Below are 22,934 nucleotides of genomic sequence, written 5' to 3' on the forward strand. Positions count from 1 at the left end.
AAGACCACACAATCAGATCTGGGACCAGGTTAGAGGCAAATGGGGTCATGTTCACATATCATGCATTCAATTACATGAATGAAATTCAGTTAGAAACCGTCTATTTTCCAATGATCAAAAGAGATGTACTTGTGGTGCAAGCAACCGAGGCGTCCACTCTTAGAAGTGTCCAGTGGTGTTTGTAAAGAATGGTGGCACTGACCACCTCCACCTCGATACCTTTCTCCTGAAATAGTTAGAAAAGGTTTCACATTACTTAGCCAAGCAGAACCGAGTCAAGCTGCACTGGAGAGGACATTGTGAAGAAAAAAAATCCAATCCAGAACAGCATGGTTTAGGTTATCGCGATAGCGTGAAAAGGGTATTGGTGAATCTGACCAGTAATCCATAGGAAATAGAGCAAAGCAAACTGACCTAAAGCAGTATTGATATAACAATGGAAACAGATCTACAGCCCTGGCTCTGCAGTCTGACCTGTAGGGTGTAGGCGAGGCGGGAGCCATAGGCACAGCGCAGCAGAACACGTGTCTCTGTGGTGTTGATGTGGTAGCCCAGGAGATGGGCCATCTCTACAGGCAGGGTCTTCTCTTTCATAGAGGGTCTCCCATCACTCCCCTGCTGGTCACCTGGCACCCGGAACACCACACGCCACTCCCTCAGACCCTCCTCCGACCACTGGAGAGAGATCACAAGGTATTAAATCAAGAATTCAAAGGCATTGAAAGAGGTGGATTTGGGGAAAAACAAAACACTATTGAATTTAATTTAATTTTGACCAACAGATAAAGTATACATCTACAAGATGTGTATTTGATCACAGTGGAAAGCACTTGAAAGCATGAATGGCCCTCTCGTTGGCCTCTGTGTGTGAAAGGGAATATGTACCACAGGTGGTGGTGTCATCCATTCCAGACCCTTGTGGTTGGCGGGAGGGACCTGTTTAATGGCAGACACCTAATATTGGAAAATAAAGAATTGAACAACGATATGCAAAAACATTCTATCCTAATGAATATTGAGTAAATCATGTCAGACGATAATACATCAAAAAGGTACAGTCAGTCACATATAGCTCAGTTAAAATTTTCCATGACCTCCATATAGTTCTCCTCACAGACGATCTCCCGGGGATTCCATGGCTGTTGTAAAGGGCAGGTCAGCTGGAGAGGGTAGGACATCTCCTCACCGTCAACATCTCTGTTCACAAACCACACCAGCATTCGGAAAGCAGTGTCTTTCTGAAGAACATAATATAGCAGGAGGCATACTAATGAAAATGCTAAAGGTAGAAACTGACTCAGGCACACATGATCATTTTGTTCACACTTGAATCATTAGGAACCCTTAGAAGAAAAACAGGTGAACACTCACTCACAATTAAAAGTTGATGGTCTTAGTTCTTTAGAGGCTGCCCCCAGATTCCCCCCTATTCGTTATGAATCCCCAAACTGTGACTTCCAGACACTGATAGCAATAATCACCTCATTGTGTACATGACAAGCCAGGTAGGAGGCACGGAGGACCAGGTCCCCCCAGGAGTCCAGCACCATGGTGTAGCCACATTCTGCAGCCCCCTGGCCTGAGAGGGTGTGGGCACCACTGCCGTCTGGTTGGTTGGTTGGTGGTGGGGGGGGGGGGGGGGGGGGGGTTTATAGAGTAGAGTGGTCATTTCTATGACCTGTTCATGTGATGCAGTGATACAAGCCTGATACTTGGTAGCTACATTTTAAAACAGCAGTGATACGTGAATTATTCCATACAGCCGTTACACAGTATGTAGCGTAAAGCATAGCATGGAGAATTTACGACCAACCTTTACTTGGCGATGCTTCCTCAAGTCCTAACTTGGAAGAGAACAAGTCTTCTACATTTTCATGTCTAGTTACAGGGGTTAGTTTAGTTAGTTTAAATGTAGAAAATGTTCTGTTATTAAATGTTTTGCTCCGTGAAGTAATCCAACAATATTGTACTCTGCCATCTTGTCTATTTAAAATCTTCTCTCACTGATTGAGACAGGTGGCTGTCCACCCCAAAGTGCCGCATGTCAGGATGAAATTCACCAGTCTCGATCAATGAGAAGATTTGAAATAAACAAGACATTGTGTACACATTGTTGGATTACTTCATGGAGCAAAAAAAATACATATTTTTTTTTTAAATGGAGCATTTTCTAAATTCAAACGAACCCCCTGCAACTAGACATGGAAGTTCAGAAGATGTGTTGTCTTACAAGTCGGGAATTTAGGAAGTATCGCCAAGGTTGGCTGAATTCTCTGTTTTATGCTTTACACTACCTCCTGTCTAACAGCTGTATGTATGGGTTGCATTCACATATCACCACTATTTCAAAGTGTAGTTACTTACTAGGCATCTCACTCACCTTCAACATCAAACCTAAACTTCTGACCAAGGAGGCTCGACTTGACTGACAGCCAGAAGTGGCGATCCTGACACTCAGTTCTGAACATTCCTTCACAAAATAAAGAGGATAGTCAGGTTGTCACTGGTTATGAAGTGAGTAGAGACTAGAGGGATGCAGGTTTGATACCAACTTACCAATGGGTATGGTGTCAGTAGCATAGATGGGAAGTATGCAAAGCAAAAGTACACTAAAAAAAAATCAAATAAGTCAGTCACAGCACACAAATTAATTCCTTGGGCATGACACCAGGTGTGAAATCATTAAGGTGATTCTGTTGCAAAACATTTCGCAACAAACCATTTCATTCAAAAATAAAAGAAAACGAGAGTTTCTATTGTACAAATTCAGTAAGTCCCTCCCTGTTTTATGTTTGCTCTGGGGTGTATTCATTCCACCGATTGTTGCAAAACATTTCTTAAACTGAAGCAAACAAAATGGGGAAGGACCTACCTGAATTTTCTTTTTAACCTTTAACTAGGCAAGTCAGTTAAGAACAAATTCTTATTTACAATGACAGCCTACCCCTAACGACGCTGGGCCAATTGTGCGCCGCCCTATGGGACTCCCAATCACGTCTAGTTGTGATACAGCCTTGAATCGAACCAGGGTCTGTAGTGACACTTCTAGGGCTGAGATGCAGTGCCTTAGATCGCTGCGCCACTCGGGAGCCCAATTTGTCCAACAGAAACTAGTTTGGTCCGTTTCCTTTAGTTTGGTTCTTAAACAATAAACGGTTTCCGTAATGAATACACCCATGCAATATATCAACTGTTACAACAGTCAAATCTGAATACCAACTACACTCCAACGCTTTGGACCCTTTTTTTTTTTTTTTTTTTTTTTACATTCGTAGGCCTAATATACTTTTAAAAAACCAAAGCAGCTCACCAGATAACTCTTTCATCTTTCATAATTGTGATTTCATAAACAACAAGGTTCTTGTGCATTTGTAAAGTTAACTTATAATTCCAAAATTCATTTTTTCTTTCACATTTGTTGTACTCTTGAATCAGGCACATTGTCTTATCAGCTGCCATTTTGACTGGGTGAGGACCACACACCTGGCAGGTGAATCAACAATTAGCCTAATTGCATAGGCTATGTATCTACCGTTTTTTAAGCTATATTACAGTCAAGACTTCCCCACTAATAGTAATTATGGCAATGTTGTTGTAGCATTTTCATTCAAAGATTGTAATGCAAAAGGGAAACAAAGCGCTCATTTTCAGCTTCATGAGCCAGGTGGAATAACAAGGGCGTTTCTCTGCCCAGGCGTTGTTGACGCAAGCCAGATCTTACAACGCATTGATTGGTATTTTAAGTATGAGCTAACCACATCATCTGTTACAGCAGTCTGTCAGTCGATGACACAGCCGATAATGTGGCGCGCAACCATTCGTCTGACAGGATTTACACTATGGGAAGATCTCAATTGCAGCCTGGTTTTCTATTATTTTATTTATTGTATTCACAGGAATGTCCCTGTATTGATGTGTAATACTGTTATATTGTGGCAAAAAAATAAAATAAATTACGACACCCAAATTGAAATAAAAAAAATTATAATACAATCACAATTGCATTCTCCTTGAATCCTTCTCAAAACCAATTGGAAGAGAAAGCCAAAGGTCCCTCCCCTCTGAACTTCTCCTCCAATGGAAGAGGCCGTCATTTCTAGCAACGCGCTAAAATCCATAAAATGGTGCTAGCCAGCCAATCTTGTAGGTGATGGAAGATATAGTGAGTTGAGATTGGTCAATAGCCCGCGATGTCAGAGAATTTGCAAAAACTTCAGATGTGCGTTCAATTCGCTTGAACGTTTGCTACGTTGCGGAATGGTTTGTACTGAATTGACACGTTTCCCCAAAATGCGGGGGTGTATTCATTACGCTGATTCTGTTGCTAAACGCTTCGTCTGTTAAGCGTTTTGTAACAGAAACCGTTTACTCCAAACAGCTCTATTTAGTTATTAAACTGAAGTTGTTGTTCAGTCCTGTCTCTCCTCAAAAAATAAGCAAGAAGTTGGAAGGAACCCTGTGGACTTCACATGGAAGAATTTATCATTTATGCGCAGCTTGTGCCAATAACGTCGGACTATTCAGATTGGAAAGGCAACGTGTGGAAACCATACCCACTTTAAAGAGCGTTTGAGTAAATGGTATATTTTGCGAAACTTTTGCAACAGAATTTGCGTAATGAATACACCCTTGTTACTTCATCCGGAAACATGGAGGCTGTCGTCTGTGATGTTGTTTCACCAGAGGATCTCTTGGTAAGTTTTATTCCTCCTACATGGCTTATTTGGCGATTTGACCTAGCTGACATTGAACGTTTAATTTGGCCTTATCGGGGTATCATTTATTGGAAATATCGAGGCCAATTCAGTAGAACTAGTTACAGTAACGTAAACTAACGTTAGCTAGTTAACGTGACTGTAGCTTCTAACTAACGTTAACTAGCCTGTCGTTGTTTGAATATTAAAGTTATGTTATACAGTGGTTCTAGATAGCATTATTCGCTAGCAAGCTAGCCATGTTTTTGGAGATAGCTAATGAATCAGATGTGAGCGACAATACGAAGCTCTAGCTAACTAAGAGAACGTGTCATAAGCTCAACCATTATTGCAATTTAATAGCCGCCATTGCATCATTCACCATCAGCCATTATTGCTGGACATTTTTTTTGCAGAAATTTGAGAAGAAGTATTCTACAGAGTTGGCTAAAGGGGATTTGACCAAAGACACAAAGTTTGAGTATGCGTGGTGTCTGATCAGGAGCAAATTCCCAGATGACATCAATAAGGGCATCGTTCTGCTGGATGGTAAAACATCAATTGGACACCGACTCATTAGCTTAGTCACAGATATGATTGTGCATATACCCGACTGTTATGATCGATGTCAATGCCAAACAGATATGGGACCAGGCTACTAACATTACACCCCCACCATTTAAACTGAAAGTGAACAGAGATGCTAATGTTTTTTTTCTGTCCCTACAGAGCTGGTTCACAAGGGTACCAAGGATGACCAGAGGGACTACTTGTTTTACCTGGCTATTGGAAACTACAAACTGAAGGTGCTGTGAATGTAGTTTTTACCCTTGCCACTGTCCTACTTGCTGTTGGGGGTCTAGGCTGGGTTACTGCAAAGCACTTGATGGGTGCATGCGATACAATTATGTCTTAATTTGACCATGTCCAGGGATTGATGTTAAAGTCTGAAAGGCACTTGCCCATCTGGCAAGTCGGGAGCGTTTTTTTGTTTCCCAAAGATTATGATCACTTGTCCGAAAATGTAAAATAGCTATTTACACTCTAAAATACATTGCCTGCCTTTTCCCCTACAGGGGAGGAATCAGAAAGATCCGTGCTGGAATTCTTTGTCTTTTGGACCAGTTTTAGACTACTAGAATTATTAGCAGTTTGGTTGTTTTTATCATCTACCCAATGGGGTAACCTCGAAGCATGTTCAGTGTACTTGCCCCAGGCAATAAGGCAACGCTTAATATCCATCCCTGATGTCACGCCACAGGAGTATGAGAGGGGCCTGAAATGCATCCGGATCCTCCTGAAGAATGAACCAGGGAACACGCAAGCTCTGGATCTGGAGAAGCTCATAGTGAAGGCCATGAGGAAAGGTGAGGTCAGGGTTAGTCTGAGTACCAGTCTGTTTGTGTTATCATGCCAACTCCTTGTAAATCACTGTCATGCCAAACAATTCTATAAAGAGTTGGCAGGAAAGCAGAAACAGACATGGACACCAGGGTAGGGTAGAGTGGTCAATCAGGAGTTTACTGTAAGATGTGTGTCCCACACATCCATCGGCAATATTTGGTATTGAAGATTAATCTTCAATGTTATATGCATAGCAGTAGGTACAATTTAAGTCTACAGTCAAAACAACCATAGGTGTGTTTGAACACCTGGTGTAGTTTAACAGAAATGTTACGCTTTAAAAAAGTATGAAATTTGATAGATACTCTACGGGGATTGGCTTGCTTGAATGTACAGTTGAAGTCTGAAGTTTACATACACCTTAGCCAAATATATTTAAACTCCGTTTTTCACAATTCCTGACATTAAATCCTAGTAAAAATTCCCTGTCTTACGTCAGTTAGGATCACCACTTTATTTTAAGAATGTGAAATGTCAGAATAATAGTAGAGAATTATTTATTTCAGCTTTTTTTTCTTTCATCACATTCCCAGTGGGTCAGAACATTACATACACTCAATTAGTATTTGGTAGCATTGCCTTTTAAATTGCATAACTTGGGTCAAACATTTCTGGTAGCCTTCCACAAGCTTCGCACAATAAGTTGGGTGAATTTTGGCCCATTCCTCCTGACAGAGCTGTTGTAACTGAGTCAGGTTTGTAGGCCTCCTTGCTCGCACACGCTTTTTCAGTTCTGCCCACATATTTTCTATAGGATTGAGGTCAGGGCTTTGTGATGGCCACTCCAATACCTTGACTTTGTTGTCCTTCAGCCATTTTGCAAGTATGCTTGGGGTCATTGTCCATTTGGAAGGCCCATTTGCGACCAAGCTTTAACTTCCTGACCGATGTCTTGAGATGTTGCTTCAATATATCCACATAACTTTCCTACCATGATGCCATCTATTTTGTGAAGTGCACCAGTCCCTCCTGCAGCAAAGCACCCCCACAACATGATGCTGCCAACCCCGTGCTTCACGGTTGGGATTTTGTTCTTCGGCTTGCAAGCCTCCCCCTTTTTCCTCCAAACATAAAGATGGTCATTATGGCCAAACAGTTCTATTTTTGTTTCATCAGACCAGAGAACATTTCTCCAAAAAGTACAATCTTTGTCCCTATGTACGTTGCAAACCGAAGTCTGGCTTTTTTATGGCGGTTTTTCAGCAGTGGCTTCCTTGCTGAGCGGCCTTTCAGGTTATGTTGATATAGATACTTTTTGTACCCGTTTCCTCCAGCATCTTCACAAGATCCTTTGCTGTTGTTCTGGGATTGATTTGCACTTTTAGCACCAAAGTACGTTCATCTCTAGGAGACAGAACGCGTCTCCTTCCTGAGCGGTATGACGGCTGCGTGGTCCCATGGTGTTTATACTTGCATACTATTGTTTGTGCAGATGAACGTGGAACCTTCAGGCTTTTGGAAATTGCTCCCAAGAATGAACCAGACCTGTGGAGGTCCACAATTGTTTTTCTGAGGTCTTAGCTGATTTCTTTTGATTTTTCCCATAATGTCAAGCAAAGAGGCACTGAGTTTGAAGGTAGGCCTTGAACTACATCCACAGGTCCACCTCCAATTTAGGCTAATTGACATAATTTGAGTATCAGAAGCTTCCAAAGCCATGACATAATTTTCTGGAATTTTCCAAGCTGTTTAAAGGCACCATCAACTTAGTGTATGTACACTTATGACCCACTGGAATTGTGATACAGTGAATTATAAGTGAAATAATCTGTTAACAATTGTTGGAAAAATTACTTGTGTTATGCACAAAGTAGATGTCCTAACCAACTTGCCAAAACTATAGTTTAAGACATTTGTGTGGAGTGGTTGAAAACGAGTTTTAATGACTCCAACCTAAGTGTATGTTATCTTCTGACTTCAACTGTATATGCTTTGATAACTCTAAATCTCTGTGTAATAGATAAGAATGTTTAGATTTGATGAAGGAAATGCATACGTAAAGGATATTGTTATGTGTATGTGTTGAACCGTTTCAGTAAGTTTGTTGGTATGTGGTTCTGCTTCTCAACCAACAGAGCAGTGTTGTCTCAGCAATTTATCAGATGAAGCATCAAGCCGATAGTTTGCTTGAAGACCCATGCATTTAGCCTGGACCCAGATGTTTGTGTTGTATAGCTGACAGCAACCATATGCATTATGGCTATATAGCACAAAGAGATCTGGGATGAGGCTACAGTGAGGTCAGTCACTTGTAGAAGTTTTGTCATGTGCTGCTGGTGTTAGGCTGTAGAAAAGGGACTTTCAGATGGACTGTGGGGATACCCTTGTCAGTGGGTTTGTCGTTGACTAGAAGGCAGTTTTGATGCAAGTTGAACAAATCCTTTCCATACATGGCTAAAAGGTCTCGTTCTGCAGTATTTCTTTGATTTTGCTCAGTTTTACCAACCCGCAAGACCAGAATGCAACTAGGGGTCTGTTGAGTACAGAGCTGCTGATGTCACTTTCAGTGTAAGTCACATTATTGTGCAATAAAATATATATTAGATTTGAGCAAGTATGGAATCCGTTGGAATGTTTGCACTCAATGCACTGTAGCAATATAACTGAGTGATGTTTTCTTTCTGCTTATTGACTTTTTTGTTGTAGTGCCTAATAAAAGGCATGCTGCCAAATATAAATGAGTATTGTAAATAAAGACAAGGTTGTAAGGAAATGACACAACTCCCTTCATTCTTTGGTAACAATGAGGATTGAATTAAATTAAACCCACAATGTGGAACTAAACCAATGCTACAAAAAAATACTTTTTACAATAACCTTTTATTTTGAATTTCAGGGAAATGTATTTGAATCTCAACACACACCAGAATGTTCTCTGGAAGGAAGGTATACCTTTGTTTCTGGAATTGTGTGGTCAAGTATGGAGGGGTTAAACCACCTTCAGGTCCATGTTTTTTCCGTTGTGCATTGCCTTTGTCCTTGTCCATTTCGTTAGTCTTTGCATGTTGTCCGTCATAGTAAACCAAAATAGGACCCCAAAGCTCTCCTAGCAGCAAAACTGCAAGGGGGGAAAAACGAACCAAACTTGAACTTATTCAAATGCAAAAATCAAAATTATACTTCGAAAAAGTTTGAAATATAACCAAAAAAGCTCTCAAGCAAACACTCACTCACAGCTCTATCACCGACACCTGTCTCACTTTTCCAAACCGGAAGGGCGTATTCAGGCTGGTATGGCCGTAAGCGAGAGAACATCTCTTGGTACACTGTATAAAGTCAAAGTGAGTCTGATTAACAGATGTTGCTTTTTCACATATTAGATAAGCAGCTTCAACTTTGTGTCACTCAAAAAGTGGAAGAAATTGCATATACTGTAGCCATCACTTTGTAGCACAGATAGTTGGATGAAATACAAACAAACCTTGCTTACATTTCAAAGCGAGGGCACATATTTCAGCCTTGTGGGAAAAAACAGACAAAGGGTTTTATTTCCACCATGGAAAACACACTGCCATCAGACACCAGTCCAGTTCCACTAACCAGCATTATTTCCTTTGATCAGGGTAGGGAGCACAAAGCACACAAGCTGCATTCAGTAACAATATTCTTATTTGTCTTATAAATTCAAGGCAGTTCCTCCCTGACAACAAAAGGATCAATGATCCTATTAATAGGACAGGGGAGACTAGCCCATACAAGATTAATTTAGTCAAATAAACATTCAGTATCAAATGATTACACAAGGCAGTGTTACTGATGAAATAATGCAAGAGCACATCCTAGTGGACAAAAGGCTTACAGCACCTGGTATTCCCAGGCGGTGTCCCATCTAAGTACTAACCAGGCCCGACCCTGCTTAGCTTCCGAGATCGGGGTATTCAGGCTGGTATGGCCGTAAGCGAGAGAACATCTCTTGGTACACTATATAAAGTCAAAGTGAGTCTGATTAACCTGTCTAGGACTGGAAATTGCAGGGCGCCAAATTCAATCAACAAAAATCTCATAATTCAATTTTCAAGTATTAGACACCATTTTAAGGAAGCCGGTAACTCCCCTTTTTCTATTGATTCTTGAAACATAGCAAGAATGAAAGGAATCAATTTATCATTGAATGCTTTATAAAACTTGCTTATTAAACCATAATTTCCAGGGGACCTATTGTCCTTATGTCACGCCCTAACCATAGAGAGCCCTCTGGGTTCTCTATGGTGTATAGGTCATAGCGTGACTAAGGGGGTTTCTAGCGGTTGTATGGTTCCCAATTAGAGGCAGCTGGTTATCGTTGCCTCTAATTGGGGATCATATTTAGGTAGCCCTTTTTCCCAACTGTGTTTGTGGGATATTGTTTTGTGTGAGTGCATTCAGCACCACGTAGTTCACGGTCGTTGTATGTTTATTGTTTTGTTTAAGTTTTCACTGCAAATAATGATGTGGAACTCAACACACGCAGCGCCTTGGTCCGTCCATTATCACGACCATGACACCTTAAGGCTTTTAATAGTCTTTTATCTCAATTTCAGATAACTCATCATCACAAAAATCCCTGAAATCATTATCTATCTTCTTAGCAATGTTTGCTACATTGTCTAAGAAAAGATCCATATTGGAAGTTGGCTGGGCTGAAGTATACAGATTCTGATAAAACTGGGCAACATGCTGAGAGATTTCTTTTGGATTTTCATTGGGAGTATTAGTAATCATTAATTTACATATGGAAGTGTTTTTGCCTGGCCTTTCTTCTAAATCAGGGGTGTCAAAGTCAAATGGACGGAGGGCCAAATAAAAAATTTAGCTACAAGCCGAGGGCCGGACTGTTCGAATGTTCATTGAAAATTTTTTAAATGACGCATATAGTCTAGTGAACCTAATTGAACCTACTGAAAACCTAACAAATATATTCCAATATGATCAGATAAATAAAGCAATATTTTCTTATGGCTCTGTCAGTAATCTTTAATTTTCAACAGACACAAAAGACAAATTTCCTTTATATAAAAATCCCCATAACATGAACATTAAATGAAAGAAACCGGTATTCAAGGCACCATCAGTAGCCTATATTTTCTATTTTAGCAAAAGTGGGCTAAATTTACTTCAAAGAAAAAAACAATAATAGCAATTTTCTATCATCCACTCAACTGAAATATTTTTAAAATATAATTGGATTGAAATACAATAAAATAAAGTGCAAAAATCTATTAATCAAAAACAACACTTTGTTTAAGGAGAAGTAACATGCAGTGAAAACAAATATTAAACTTTAACTTTTAAACTTGAACTGAGTAAAAACTCTAAATATGTGATTGCACAGTAATGTTCACTTGTTTGAGGTTGAGGGTGATACTTGGTGGTGTCCCATCTTTTCCACAAGTTCATCAATGTTCGGGGTAAGGCTCTGAACTGAGGAAATCCTCAGAATTGAGTGGAGGTGTTCAGCAGTAAGTCGACTTCTGTGTGATGTTTTGTTCAGGTTCATCAAAGAAAACAGTTGTTCACACAGGTATGTGCTGCCAAACATAGACAACGTTTGAGCAGCCTGGATGCGCAGCTGGGGCATTGTGTCGGGGAGGAAACGGGCGAACTCCGCAGCACCCACTGCCGCATATTTTGCCCTCAGTGCATCATTGCATTGGAGGTCAATCAACTCCATTTGGAGGTTTGGTGGTGAGCTTTCCACGTCAACAGCAAATGGGTTACCGAGCAGTTCCAACCTGCTTTTTTGTGCTTCAAAGTCAGCAAATCGGCGTCGAAAGTCAGCGGCAAGCATACCTATTTTATCAGCCAACTGTGCGCTCGGGAACGCACTGGTAGAGAGCTTCTCTTTCATGGTCTGGCAGCTGGGAAAGTGGCTCAAATTTTCTTTCCGCATCTGCGTCTCCCACAGAGTCAGTTTGGTTTTAAATGCCTTCACTGTACTGTACATATCAGAGATGACATGATCCCGACCCTGCAGCTGCAAGTTCATTGCATTCAGATGACTCGTAATGTCACACAGAAAAGCCATTTCACACAGAAACATTTCGTCTCGGAGTTGTGTTGTGTCTTTCCCTTTGCTGTCCAAGAACAGACAAATCTCCTCACGAAGCTCGAAACATCTTTGAAGCACCTTTCCCTGGCTTAGCCATCGCACCTCTGTGTGATAAGGCAAATCACCATGCTCCGTTTCTAACTCCGTCAGAAATGCCTTGAACTGGCGGTGATTCAAACCTTTGGCTCTGATAAAGTTAACTGTGCGCGTGATGATGCTCATTACATGCTCCATTTTCAAGGCTTTACCGCACAACGCTTCCTGGTGTATGATACAATGATAAGCTGTCAGCTCACCTGTCGCGTTTTCCTCTTGCATCTTTTCCCGTATCTTCGCCACCAGTCCGCTCCTGTGTCCACACATCGCAGGTGCTCCGTCGGTTGTCAAACCCACGAGTTTTTCCCAAGGCAGCTCCATCTCATTTACACATCTTGACACCTCTTCATACAAATCATGCCCCGTAGTTGTGCCATGCATAGGACGTAAAGCCAAAAACTCCTCTGTCACGCTTAGGCTGGAGTCCACTCCGCGGATGAAAATTGACAACTGGGCAATGTCAGAAATGTCGGTGCTCTCATCCACAGCCAAGGAATATGCAATGAAATCTTTTCCCTTTTTCACAAGCTGCTCTTTTAGATTGATGGACAACTGGTCTACTCTCTCGGCAATGGTGTTTCTGCTCATACTCACATTTAAAAAGAGTTGCCTTTTTTCTGGGCAAACTTCGTCACAAACTTTAATCATGCAGTTTTTGATGAAATCCCCCTCCGTAAATGGCCGGGCTGATTTAGCGATCTCTTCTGCCAAAATAAAACTGGCCTTGACAGCAGCCTGGCCTTGTGATTTGGCTTTTTTGAACAGAGCCTGTCGAGATTTGAGGCCTCGTTTTAATTCCTCTGCCTTTTGTAGCCTTTGTTCCATGTCCATATTCTTGTTTTTGTCCGCGTGTTTCGTTTCATAATGTCGTCTCAGATTATACTCTTTCAGTACCGCCACACTTTCTCCACACAGAAGACACACAGGTTTTCCAGCTACCTCCGTGAACATATACTCCGACTCCCACCTTGTTTGAAACCCCCGGTTCTCAGTGTCCACCTTCCGTTTTGCCATTTTTGATGGGTATCTGAAAGTTAATTTTACTGTGATGCTGACGACTGCTGTGCCAATAAATATTGAAATGAAGCAGCCTACTGCTCGGTGCGTCACCGTTGCATTGTGGGAAATGTAGTATTGGTGCGTGTAAAAGATCTGCGGGCTGCCGGCTTGCTGCGGTCTGCGGGCCGGTTCTAATAATAAATCAAGATCATCCCAGGGGCCGTAAAAAACCTTCTCGCGGGCCGGATGTGGCCCGCGGGCCTTGACTCTGACATATGTGTTCTAAATTAAAGAAATATTTAGTATTTTTCTCTCCCTCTTCCATCCATTTTCGTCTTGATCTTACAAACGCTCCCCGGGCCTTTTCCTCGTAGATACAGTCTAACTGCATTTGCAATGATGATAGCTCCAGTAATTCCTGATTAGTTAGTTCACTGTTTTTAGTATAATCCATTATTCCCTTTATGATGTCATATTCTTTCTCTCTTGGCACGAGCAATTTCTTTCCCCATTGAAATAGCCAAAAGCCGTAATCAAATTTCTTTAGCTCCCAGTAACTTCCAAACGTATTCATAACACAGGCACAATTCCAGTATTTATCATTAATTCCTGCTACTTCCTTCTTAAATACTTAATTCTCTAGTAAAGTCTTGTTCATTTTCCAGTAACCTTTGCTAACTTTTTGTTGTTGACAAACCATGCATATTTATCTTTATTGAGATCCCTTTGTGGTCTGTTAAAATCGATGGTTCAATCGAGACTGTATCAACCTTGTCAGCCATATCTTCAGATATCAGCCAGAAATCAATTTCGGGATTGTATAGATAAATCTTTGGTACTCCATGTAAACATAATTTTATCTGGGTTCTTATGTCTACAAATATCTAGAACACCTAACCTTAAGGAATATATGTCTATCTCACAAACAGAATTGCTATCCTTAGGAGGCCATCTATGTCACGTCCTGACCTTAGTTCCTTTTTTATGTCTCTATTTTGGTTTGGTCTATGCGTGAGTTGGGGTGGGCATTCTATGTTTTGTTCTATGTTTTGTATTTCTGTGTTTGGCCTGGTATGGTTCCCAATCAGAGGCAGCTGTCTATCGTTGTCTCTGATTGGGAACCATACTTAGGTAGCCTGTTCCCACCTGTGTTGGTGGGTAGTTGTTTCCTGTTTTGTGTTGTGTCACCTGATAGGACTGTTTCGATTTTCGTTGTTTCACTATTGTTATTTTGTATTTCAGTGTTCAGTTGTAATAAATTTAACATGGACACGTACCACGCTGCAGTTTGGTCCGATCTTTCATATTCCTCGTCCGAAGAAGACGACGATCGTTACAATCTATCTAGATTATCATGTAAAACTGTATTAAAATCTACACCCCATATTACTTTTGCCAATGAAAATGTAGACATAATTTAACTTATTTTCCTCTCAATGTCTCTAAATAAAATACAGTTACTTGACTTGTTATTGGAAGCATAAGTTTTTACAACAATGAATTGAACATGGTTGACATCTACAAATGGTATAATCCATCTCCCTGTATTATCTGCTTCATGACTCAATATATGACCCTTAAAGTTGCCTTTTAAAATAGCGACACCTGCTGACCGATTAGTACCAAATATCATTCCCCCCATTGACACTTCCAAAACGCAGTATCTGTGGAACAGGCATGAGTTTCTTGAATGAAATAAAAGTCGGCACTCTTACCCTTACAATACAAAAATAAAGATTTCCTTTTCAAAATATGACGGATTCCCCTGACATTAATACAAAAAACAGAAATGAACATTTACTATCACAGTGACTATATGAAGAATATTAAACTTGTATACGTTCACATGAATCAGGGTCTCACAAAAAGAAAAGTTCTTACTAGTTGCAAATATAAACAGTCCTTTGCACCACGCAAGTGGTTGACCTAAATTATATATATATTTTTATACAATTGCAAATAACATTGTACCATAGATTGGTAAAAATGAATAACCATCTAGCTAACATTAAGTGTCAGTGCGAATTTCCCTGCCATAAATAAATATATATACATAAAATAATTTTGTCTCACACAAACAATGCTCATTCCTCAAGAAATATAAAGTTTTATCAGATGCAAATAAAACTCAGTCCTGCACACCACACTTGATAAGTCCAGCAGTCAACAAACTAGGCGTCAGCGTGAATTTCCCTTCCATTAACAAAAGCCTTAGCTCCCGCAAAGTATGCACTTTTCCCTTCCTTCCTTGCTCTCTCAATTATCGGCCATAGACGATTCCGAGCTTCTGCAAATGTCCTTCACTCTTGCTTTGATGTTCTCGTCAGATTTTTCTGCTATTCCATAAATTCGAAGATTCCATCTTCGACTATACTGGTCATTCTCGTTTACCTTTGACTCCATTTCAGTGAGTTTCTTCTCCTGCTTTGCAACCTGAATGTTCAATGTTGCGTTCTGCTGCTTCAGAGTTTTTACTTCCTCAGCACTGAAATCAATCGATTTCTTCAGGTTAACGATACTGATAGTGTTCTTTTACACCAAATTCGTGATGTCATCTGCGCTCTCTTTGATTTTAGCCGTGAGGATGCGGACGATGTTGTCCTGTAGCTGGCTCATTGATGGTTCACTTCTCAACTTCTTTGGAAGTTGCTCCTTGGTTGGGGTATTCGGGTATGAATCGCATTCACCCCCCTTTTTTACACTGCAAGCATATGAGTGAGTTTCAACAATGCCTCTTTTCTCCTTGGAAGTTTCAACATCCATTATCTCAGCAACAGTTTGGTCATGTCCTGATTACATGCTACTAGCTATGAAGACGTTAGCAGGCTAACTTAACTACACACGCTGAAACTTTTCTATAGGTAGCTTGTTCGTTGGAAATTTCAATGGTTTGATTAATTACAAAATTATTCAAAATAGCTACATTGTATGGTTAGATATCATTTTTTGTGAGAAAAAAAAAAACTAATTGCAACTGCGGTCTAAAACTATAAACTTTGTGAGAAAACCCTAAAATTGTTCCTCAACTAGAAATGTTACATCCCCTCATGTCGCCATCTTGAGCAGAACCGGGCACTCTTGTAAAATAGATGTTTAATGTCAATGTGACTCCCTGTTTAAATAAAAGTTAAATACAATTTAAAAAAACATCAAGACAAACACAGGATATGGGGTACACATGGTATCACATTATTACATACTAGGCCCTACTGCACCTGCATTCCAGCACCATTCCAGCATCTGGAATTGACTCAACATGTTTGAGGTGGGGGATCAATACATGTGGGGGAAGAGGTGGCTGTTGAATGTATGATTCTGATATGTACAGGTAAGTTCATTGTGTGTGTGGGGGGGGGGGGCGTCCATGTTTGTGTCCTTACTCTGAGGTGTGTTTGAATATGAATGTGCAGCAGTGCTGTGATGTGTCCTATCCCATCCTTGCAGAGTGATCTTCCTTGGCCTCATCACATGTCTCAGTGGCTCCTCCTTAGGAGGGAGGGGGACAACACCACGGGACAGACCCCACACTCATTGCTAAAGATCAAACTTCAGACTCCCTCCAAAACCACTGAACCCCTCAACACACCGGAATAGATTACAGTGCACACCCTTAGAGGGAGCCGGAACAGGATAACTCCCTCCAAACTCACAAAGACACAGAGGAGGAGGAACTATCCAACACCCAGGGAGAGAGAACGAGTGACCTCAGTCGAACACAGTCAGAAAGAGGAGGTGGAAGAGGCGTTAGATAGAGGAGGAGGTTACCCCAGAGGCTATTCCTTCCTTCCTTCAGGGCTAGCCAGTCAGCCTGCCTGCTCTGATCCTCAAGTCAATTCTATTTAAACTCATGTGCATTAAAGATTTTTATTCAAGAATTGAAAAGTCCCATTTACTTAATGATCATTTTTCACTGTCTTCAACCCTCAAGAACCAGGGTGAGTGGGTCACCCTTTTACTGGGCAAACACAACTTGCATATGGTCATAGACTAGGCCGAAACGTTAATCTTTTAACCTTGCTTGAATAAAATAATGCATTTTTATAGTGAACAAGAGTTGCGCTTTTTCCTTTTCTATGATGATTCATGTTTTTGGTTGCACCTCAACTCAAATTGGTTGAGCCCCCTTCGTTTTTTTGTTGTCAAATAATATTTATATTTTTAAATGTACTAAGTAAATTATTAAAAGCATTAAAATTGTGATGTTTCCCAGGTATTTACACAACCTACACTTGCAAAGTGAAAGTTTATAGAAAAGTTCTGAAATTAAGTAGCAAACAGAAGAAAAGCAGAATTGAGTCCAATTATAATGCGAATAATTTAATGTTCTATGGTTCAATCCCATTTCTGAATGTCTGATGAATAATTAATATTGTTCCTCCTCTTCCTTGTGGCAGGCGCAGCAGCACACTGCCCTCCAAAGACTGCAAAAAAATCGCCGGACTGCCCCTTTCCTTGCTCTGCATGGAACATCCAGTGTCACATCCTTGGTGACGTGTGGGGTGACATCCGGGATGACCACAGCAACATCCTCTGGAAAGGGAAAAAGAGGGACAGAATGTAAGCAAATGCAAACCGTAGGTTCTAAACACTGGCCAGTTGAAAGGTTCTACTAAGATGTCATGACAAACGGCACCTGTCAGAGTGCTCTCTAAGTGTTACTCACCTGCTTGGATGTTAGCTGGCAGAGGGGCGAAGACGGCCATCGTGAGAGTCCTTTCTTCAGGTGTGACGTCAACTACCTCCAAGAGGGAAGAGATGGGCTCTGCCTCTGTGTAAGTGGTGATGTCCAGAACATTCAGGTGGGAAGAAGCGTGGTCTGCCACTGTGTTAGGAGTGATGTCTTTAACCTCCAGGTGGGAAGAAGCCTGGTCTGCCTCTGTATTAGCTGTGATGTCCACAACCTCCAGGTGGGAAGAAGCCTGGTCTGCCTCTGTATTAGCGGTGATGTCCACAAACTCCAGGTGGGAAGAAGCCTGGTCTGCCTCTGTATTAGCGGTGATGTCCACAACCTCCAGGTGGGAAGAAGCCTGGTCTGCCTCTGTGTTAGGGGTGATTACCACAACCTCCAGGTGGGAAGAAGCCTGGTCTGCGTCTGTGTTATGGGTGACAACCACAATCCTGATGAGTTCTATTACTACAAGTCACCAAGATGTCATCAGAACAGGCATCTGTCAGAGTGCTCTCTATCATTGCTACTCACCTGCTTGGATGTCAGCTGGTAGTGTGGTGGAGACGGCCACCGCGAGGACAGGGGGGACTGGTAGGGTGGCTGCAGGGGGCTGGAAGCAGCCCTGCACCTCGTCCGCCACAAAGGCACAGACAGAGCTCATATAAAAAGGGCTCTGGAGGTCATCCGTGGAGAAGGACTGACTGATTCTCCCGAGGATCGACCGCACAGAGTCAAAAGCAGCAGCCCGGGAGAAAGGGATGTGAGGGGAAGGGTCTTTTAACATGCAGGAGAGCTTCTCCACTACGGCCGCCACCATGCCCACGGCCATCCCGCTTGTAAGGATTGGGTGCTCTGAATGGCCTTCCTCTGGCTGAAGCCACAGGGCCAGGAGGAGCCTGGGCACCACCTCCACCACCACCTGAGATGGGCTGAGCAGGTTGCTACGGGGCTCATTGGACTGCTCGCCCAGAATGCTCCTCACAGCTCTCTCCACGATGCTGTGGACCTTAGGATCGCTGAAATCAACAAAAAGGAGAAGACAAAGCTAAACGATGTGCAATGTTCTCACATAGAACACTGTCTTAGTCTTTTTCTGCGTAGTTACAGATATGTAGATAAATGGATCAAGTCATATGCAGGGCAGTACATGGAACTCACATGTCAGCTGGCGAGGTGGGGTGCATGAAGCGGCGGAGCTTGCAGAAAGCCTCGTGCTCTATGTCCATCATTTTTAGGCAAGTGTTTACTTCCCAGGCCTGCAGTATGAAACAGGAAGTCCCATTAGTGTAATTTCACAACAGATCTATCCTGCTGTGCTAACTAGTTGTTGAAAGGCTATTAAAGAGCTCACTAACTTGTAGTATGTCTCTAACTCTCATTCTCTTACCAGCCGAGCGAGGTCGTTTCCCTCCTCCAGGGTTTCCTTCCACACCCTTCAAATAAAACACAGAGCAATTCAACTATCCTGGCTCCTGATTTTTCTGTTGTTTATTTTACCCACACCTCCTGGAGTGCTGCTGGTGGCAGGGAATGGCAGTGAGGGTGAGTGCTGACGTGGTACTCACCTCTCCCTAAGGGATTTTTTGCCCTGAGACACCAGCCAGTTGCTCATGTGCTCCGTGGTGACATGGGGCGGGACCTGGCCTTGACTCTGGAGCAGCAGATAGTGGACCATGAGCTTCTTCTGCAAGATGAGGTATGGTGTGAGACCGTGCCACGAAATACCATATCATGTGCTTTCAGAAGGGCCTCTCGCAACATTTCACAACTGCTCATGCCTGACAATTTGCAAGTGATATTAAGAACTCTTATGACCAACTTCTCTAAACTGTCTTGAAATACAACTCTCTTTCTGTTGTTTATGTTTTTGTGGGATGAATCTTACCTGTTTATTGTAATATGTTTCCTCCCAGCAGGCCTGCAGAGTCTGAAAATAAATGCTGCTTCTACAGAATTCCTTTGAAGATAATGAAAATAATTATGCTTTGTTATGCACATTATGCACAGGCATTTACAGTATGCTAAAATTCATTTCTCCTAAGATTACCTTTGTGGGACCATAAGTGAACTCCGGAATGCACCAAACCCTATCCATGGTAAGATGGGGAAGAAATGCAGCGCTATAGATATACGGGATGCTCTAGAGATAACAGGAATGACTTAAAGTCGTGAATGATCAATGACTGTGGAGTCGTCCAATATGCTGCACTTAGAATTGAGTTGTAGGCTACGTTTGGCACAAAATAGAATGTCTACGTTCTATTGCCATGGAGAAATGGAATGTGTAGAACCTGTATAATTGGGTATGCTTCTATGTCTTTATTTCGTGAAAGATTAAGCTCTTTATTATGTCATAATGTGTATATCATCTACTGCATCTTGCCATCTTTATGTAATACATGTATCACTAGCCACTTTAAACTATGCCACTTTATGTTTATATACCCTACATTACTCATCTCATATGTATATACTGTAGTCTATACCATCTACTGCATCTTGCCTATGCCGTTCTGTACCATCACTCATTCATATATCTTTATGTACATATTCTTTATCCCTTTACACTTGTGTGTATAAGGTAGTAGTTGTGGAATTGTTAGGTTAGATTACTTGTTGGTTATTACTGCATTGTCGGAACTAGAAGCACAAGCATTTCGCTACACTCGCATTAACATCTGCTAACCATGTGTATGTGACAAATACAATTTGATTTGATTTGATATGAGGACGTAGGAGCCCGTGACGCGATTATCCAGGAGCATGTTGCTTAGACCTACTAATCCAACCTTGGTTTACAAGTTAAATACATAGATTTGTATAGGCATATATAAACAATCGACCACATCCATTTAAAACAATGATTGTCAATTGAAAATGTGGTTGTTGTGTTATCCTGTTGTGCGCCTTGAGTGTCAGTCCCCTTAAGCACATTATTCCAATATTTTCGAGCTCTGAATTGACACAATGAACACTTTTACAAAGATATTTGGTTAAAAATAAGAGTATGAATGACAATAAACGTATGACTTGGATTGTATGCATAACAGTGTAGTAAAGAATATCGCTCAGCGTGGGAACTTTTGGTGTTTGGAAAGTATCTGTTATAAGTCTCCATGGCACGTATCACTTTGTTGTCTTGTTGGTAATAGTAAAAATGCATGACAGTCCGCATTGTAATGGTCTAACAGGTGTTTTTCATTTGGTTTCTCACATTAAACAGACAATTGAGAACGGAATTGCTTACAGTTGTACCTATGATGCACAGACACACTAAAGCTGTACAGTGTAATTTGAATAGTCAGTTTCAATTATTTGCAGATGTATTCCCTATTATTTACAAATCGAAAGATGTAACATTTGAAATGAATGTGGCAGAACAGCTTAGCATAGAGTTCCTGTGGGAGTCTTCTCCTTCAGTCTTTTTGCCTCTTAGGCCTCGTTTCTCATTACATGGGATTTCCCCAGTGCCAACTCCACATGAGATGGCCGCTGTCTACTGTCATGTGATGCTGAATGACAGATATTGCTATGCCGATATCGCTGGTGTCCATGGTCCTGAAATATACAATCTTGGCTATTTGCATATGTACGACCGTCCAAACTTGACCCCTCCACACATACACACATATTAATGCTAATGTCTAGAGTCACACACTTTTGAACATTGCACAACCTGCAACAAGACACTGAAAGAGCATTTTATTCCAAGTGTGTTTGTGTTTGAATAAAGAGCCGAAGAATGAAATCAATGTGTGGATGTTGATTGGACAATGTATATGTGCTTTGCGGAAGCCATTTTTTTGCATTCCCTGTAGCGTGTATTTTACTGGAGCATGATCAGATTGCTTTGTTTATTCCAGAATGAAGATTTGGTCTGAGAAACTATGCCAATTATAGCATGATAGCTATTTTCTTTTAAATAAGGCAATGTTTATATGACCCCTTTCAAAGAGTCGCTCATTTATCACTTTCTTGCAGATATACAGTGCCTTCAGAAAGTGTTCATACCCCTTAACTTATTCCTCATTTTGTTTTCTTACAGCCTGAATTCCAAATGGATTCAATTATAGTTTTTTTATCATCTCACCCAGCTACAGACAATACCCCATATTGACAAAGTGAAAACATGTTTTAATTTTTTCCCCAAATGTATTGAAAATGAAATACAGATATCTAATTTACATAAGTATTGACAATACATGTTAGAATCACCTTTGGCAGTGAATAAAGCTGTGAGTCTTTCTGGGTAAGTCTTCAAGAGCTTTGCACCCCTGGATTGTACCATATTTGCAATATCACACCTACACACCTACTTTGCAAACACACCTACTCATTTAAGGGTTTTAATTTATTTTTACAATTGTTTACATTTTAGAATAATAGTGAACACATCAAAACTATGAAATAGCACAATTGGAATCATGAAGTAAGCAAAAACGTGTTAAACAAATCAAAATAGATTTGAGATTTGAGATTCTTCGAAGTAGCCATCCTTTTCCTTGATGACCGCTTTGCACACTCTTGGCATTCTCTCAAACCTTTTCATGAGGTATTCACCTGGAATGCATTTCAATTAACAGGTGTACCTTCTTAAAAGTGAATTTGTGGAATTTCTTTCCTTATTAAAGCGTTTGGGCCAATAGGTTGTGTTGTGACAAGGTAGGGATGGTTTACAGAAGATATTCCTATTTGGTAAAAGACCAAGTCCATATAATGCCAAGAACAGCTGAAAAAAGCAAAGAGAACCAACAGTCCATCATTACTTAAGACATGAAGGTCAGTCAATATGGAATATTTCAAGAACTTTGAACGTTTCTTCTAGTGCAGTCGCAAAAACCATGAAGCGCTATGATCAAACTGGCTCTCATGAGGAAGACCCAGAGTTACCTCTGCTGCAGAGGATAAGTTCAGTAGAGTTAACTGCACCTCGGATTGGAACCCAAATAAATGCTTCACAGAGTTCAAGAAACACACACATCTCAACATGCACTGTTCAGAGGAGACTGTGTGAATCAGGCCTTCATGGTCGAATTGCTCCATT

General features: G+C 41.1%; 1 protein-coding gene and 1 pseudogene across 2 annotated transcripts; one reads left to right on the top strand and one right to left on the bottom strand.

Annotated features, from left to right (window-relative positions):
• Nucleotides 1-4,214: 4,214 nt before the first annotated feature.
• On the top strand, nt 4,215-20,325 carry LOC120057394 (mitochondrial fission 1 protein-like). 2 transcript variants are annotated; one of them, XM_039005999.1, is made up of 5 exons: nt 4,215-4,694; nt 5,111-5,243; nt 5,424-5,500; nt 5,956-6,061; nt 17,616-20,325. In XM_039005999.1, exons 1-5 carry the CDS (start codon nt 4,578-4,580, stop codon nt 17,780-17,782), a joined length of 600 nt encoding a protein of 199 aa, XP_038861927.1. In that variant the 5' UTR covers nt 4,215-4,577; the 3' UTR covers nt 17,783-20,325. The 2 variants fall into 2 exon arrangements, with proteins under 2 accessions (XP_038861927.1, XP_038861928.1); XM_039006000.1 differs by lacking the exon at nt 17,616-20,325 and adding an exon at nt 16,666-17,573 and having other exon boundaries at nt 4,224-4,694.
• LOC120057635 lies at nt 9,891-9,998 on the bottom strand (annotated as a pseudogene).
• Nucleotides 20,326-22,934: the final 2,609 nt, after the last annotated feature.

The sequence above is a fragment of the Salvelinus namaycush genome, chromosome 12 (genome assembly GCF_016432855.1).
Source record: "Salvelinus namaycush isolate Seneca chromosome 12, SaNama_1.0, whole genome shotgun sequence".
Taxonomy (NCBI): Eukaryota; Metazoa; Chordata; class Actinopteri; order Salmoniformes; family Salmonidae; genus Salvelinus; species Salvelinus namaycush.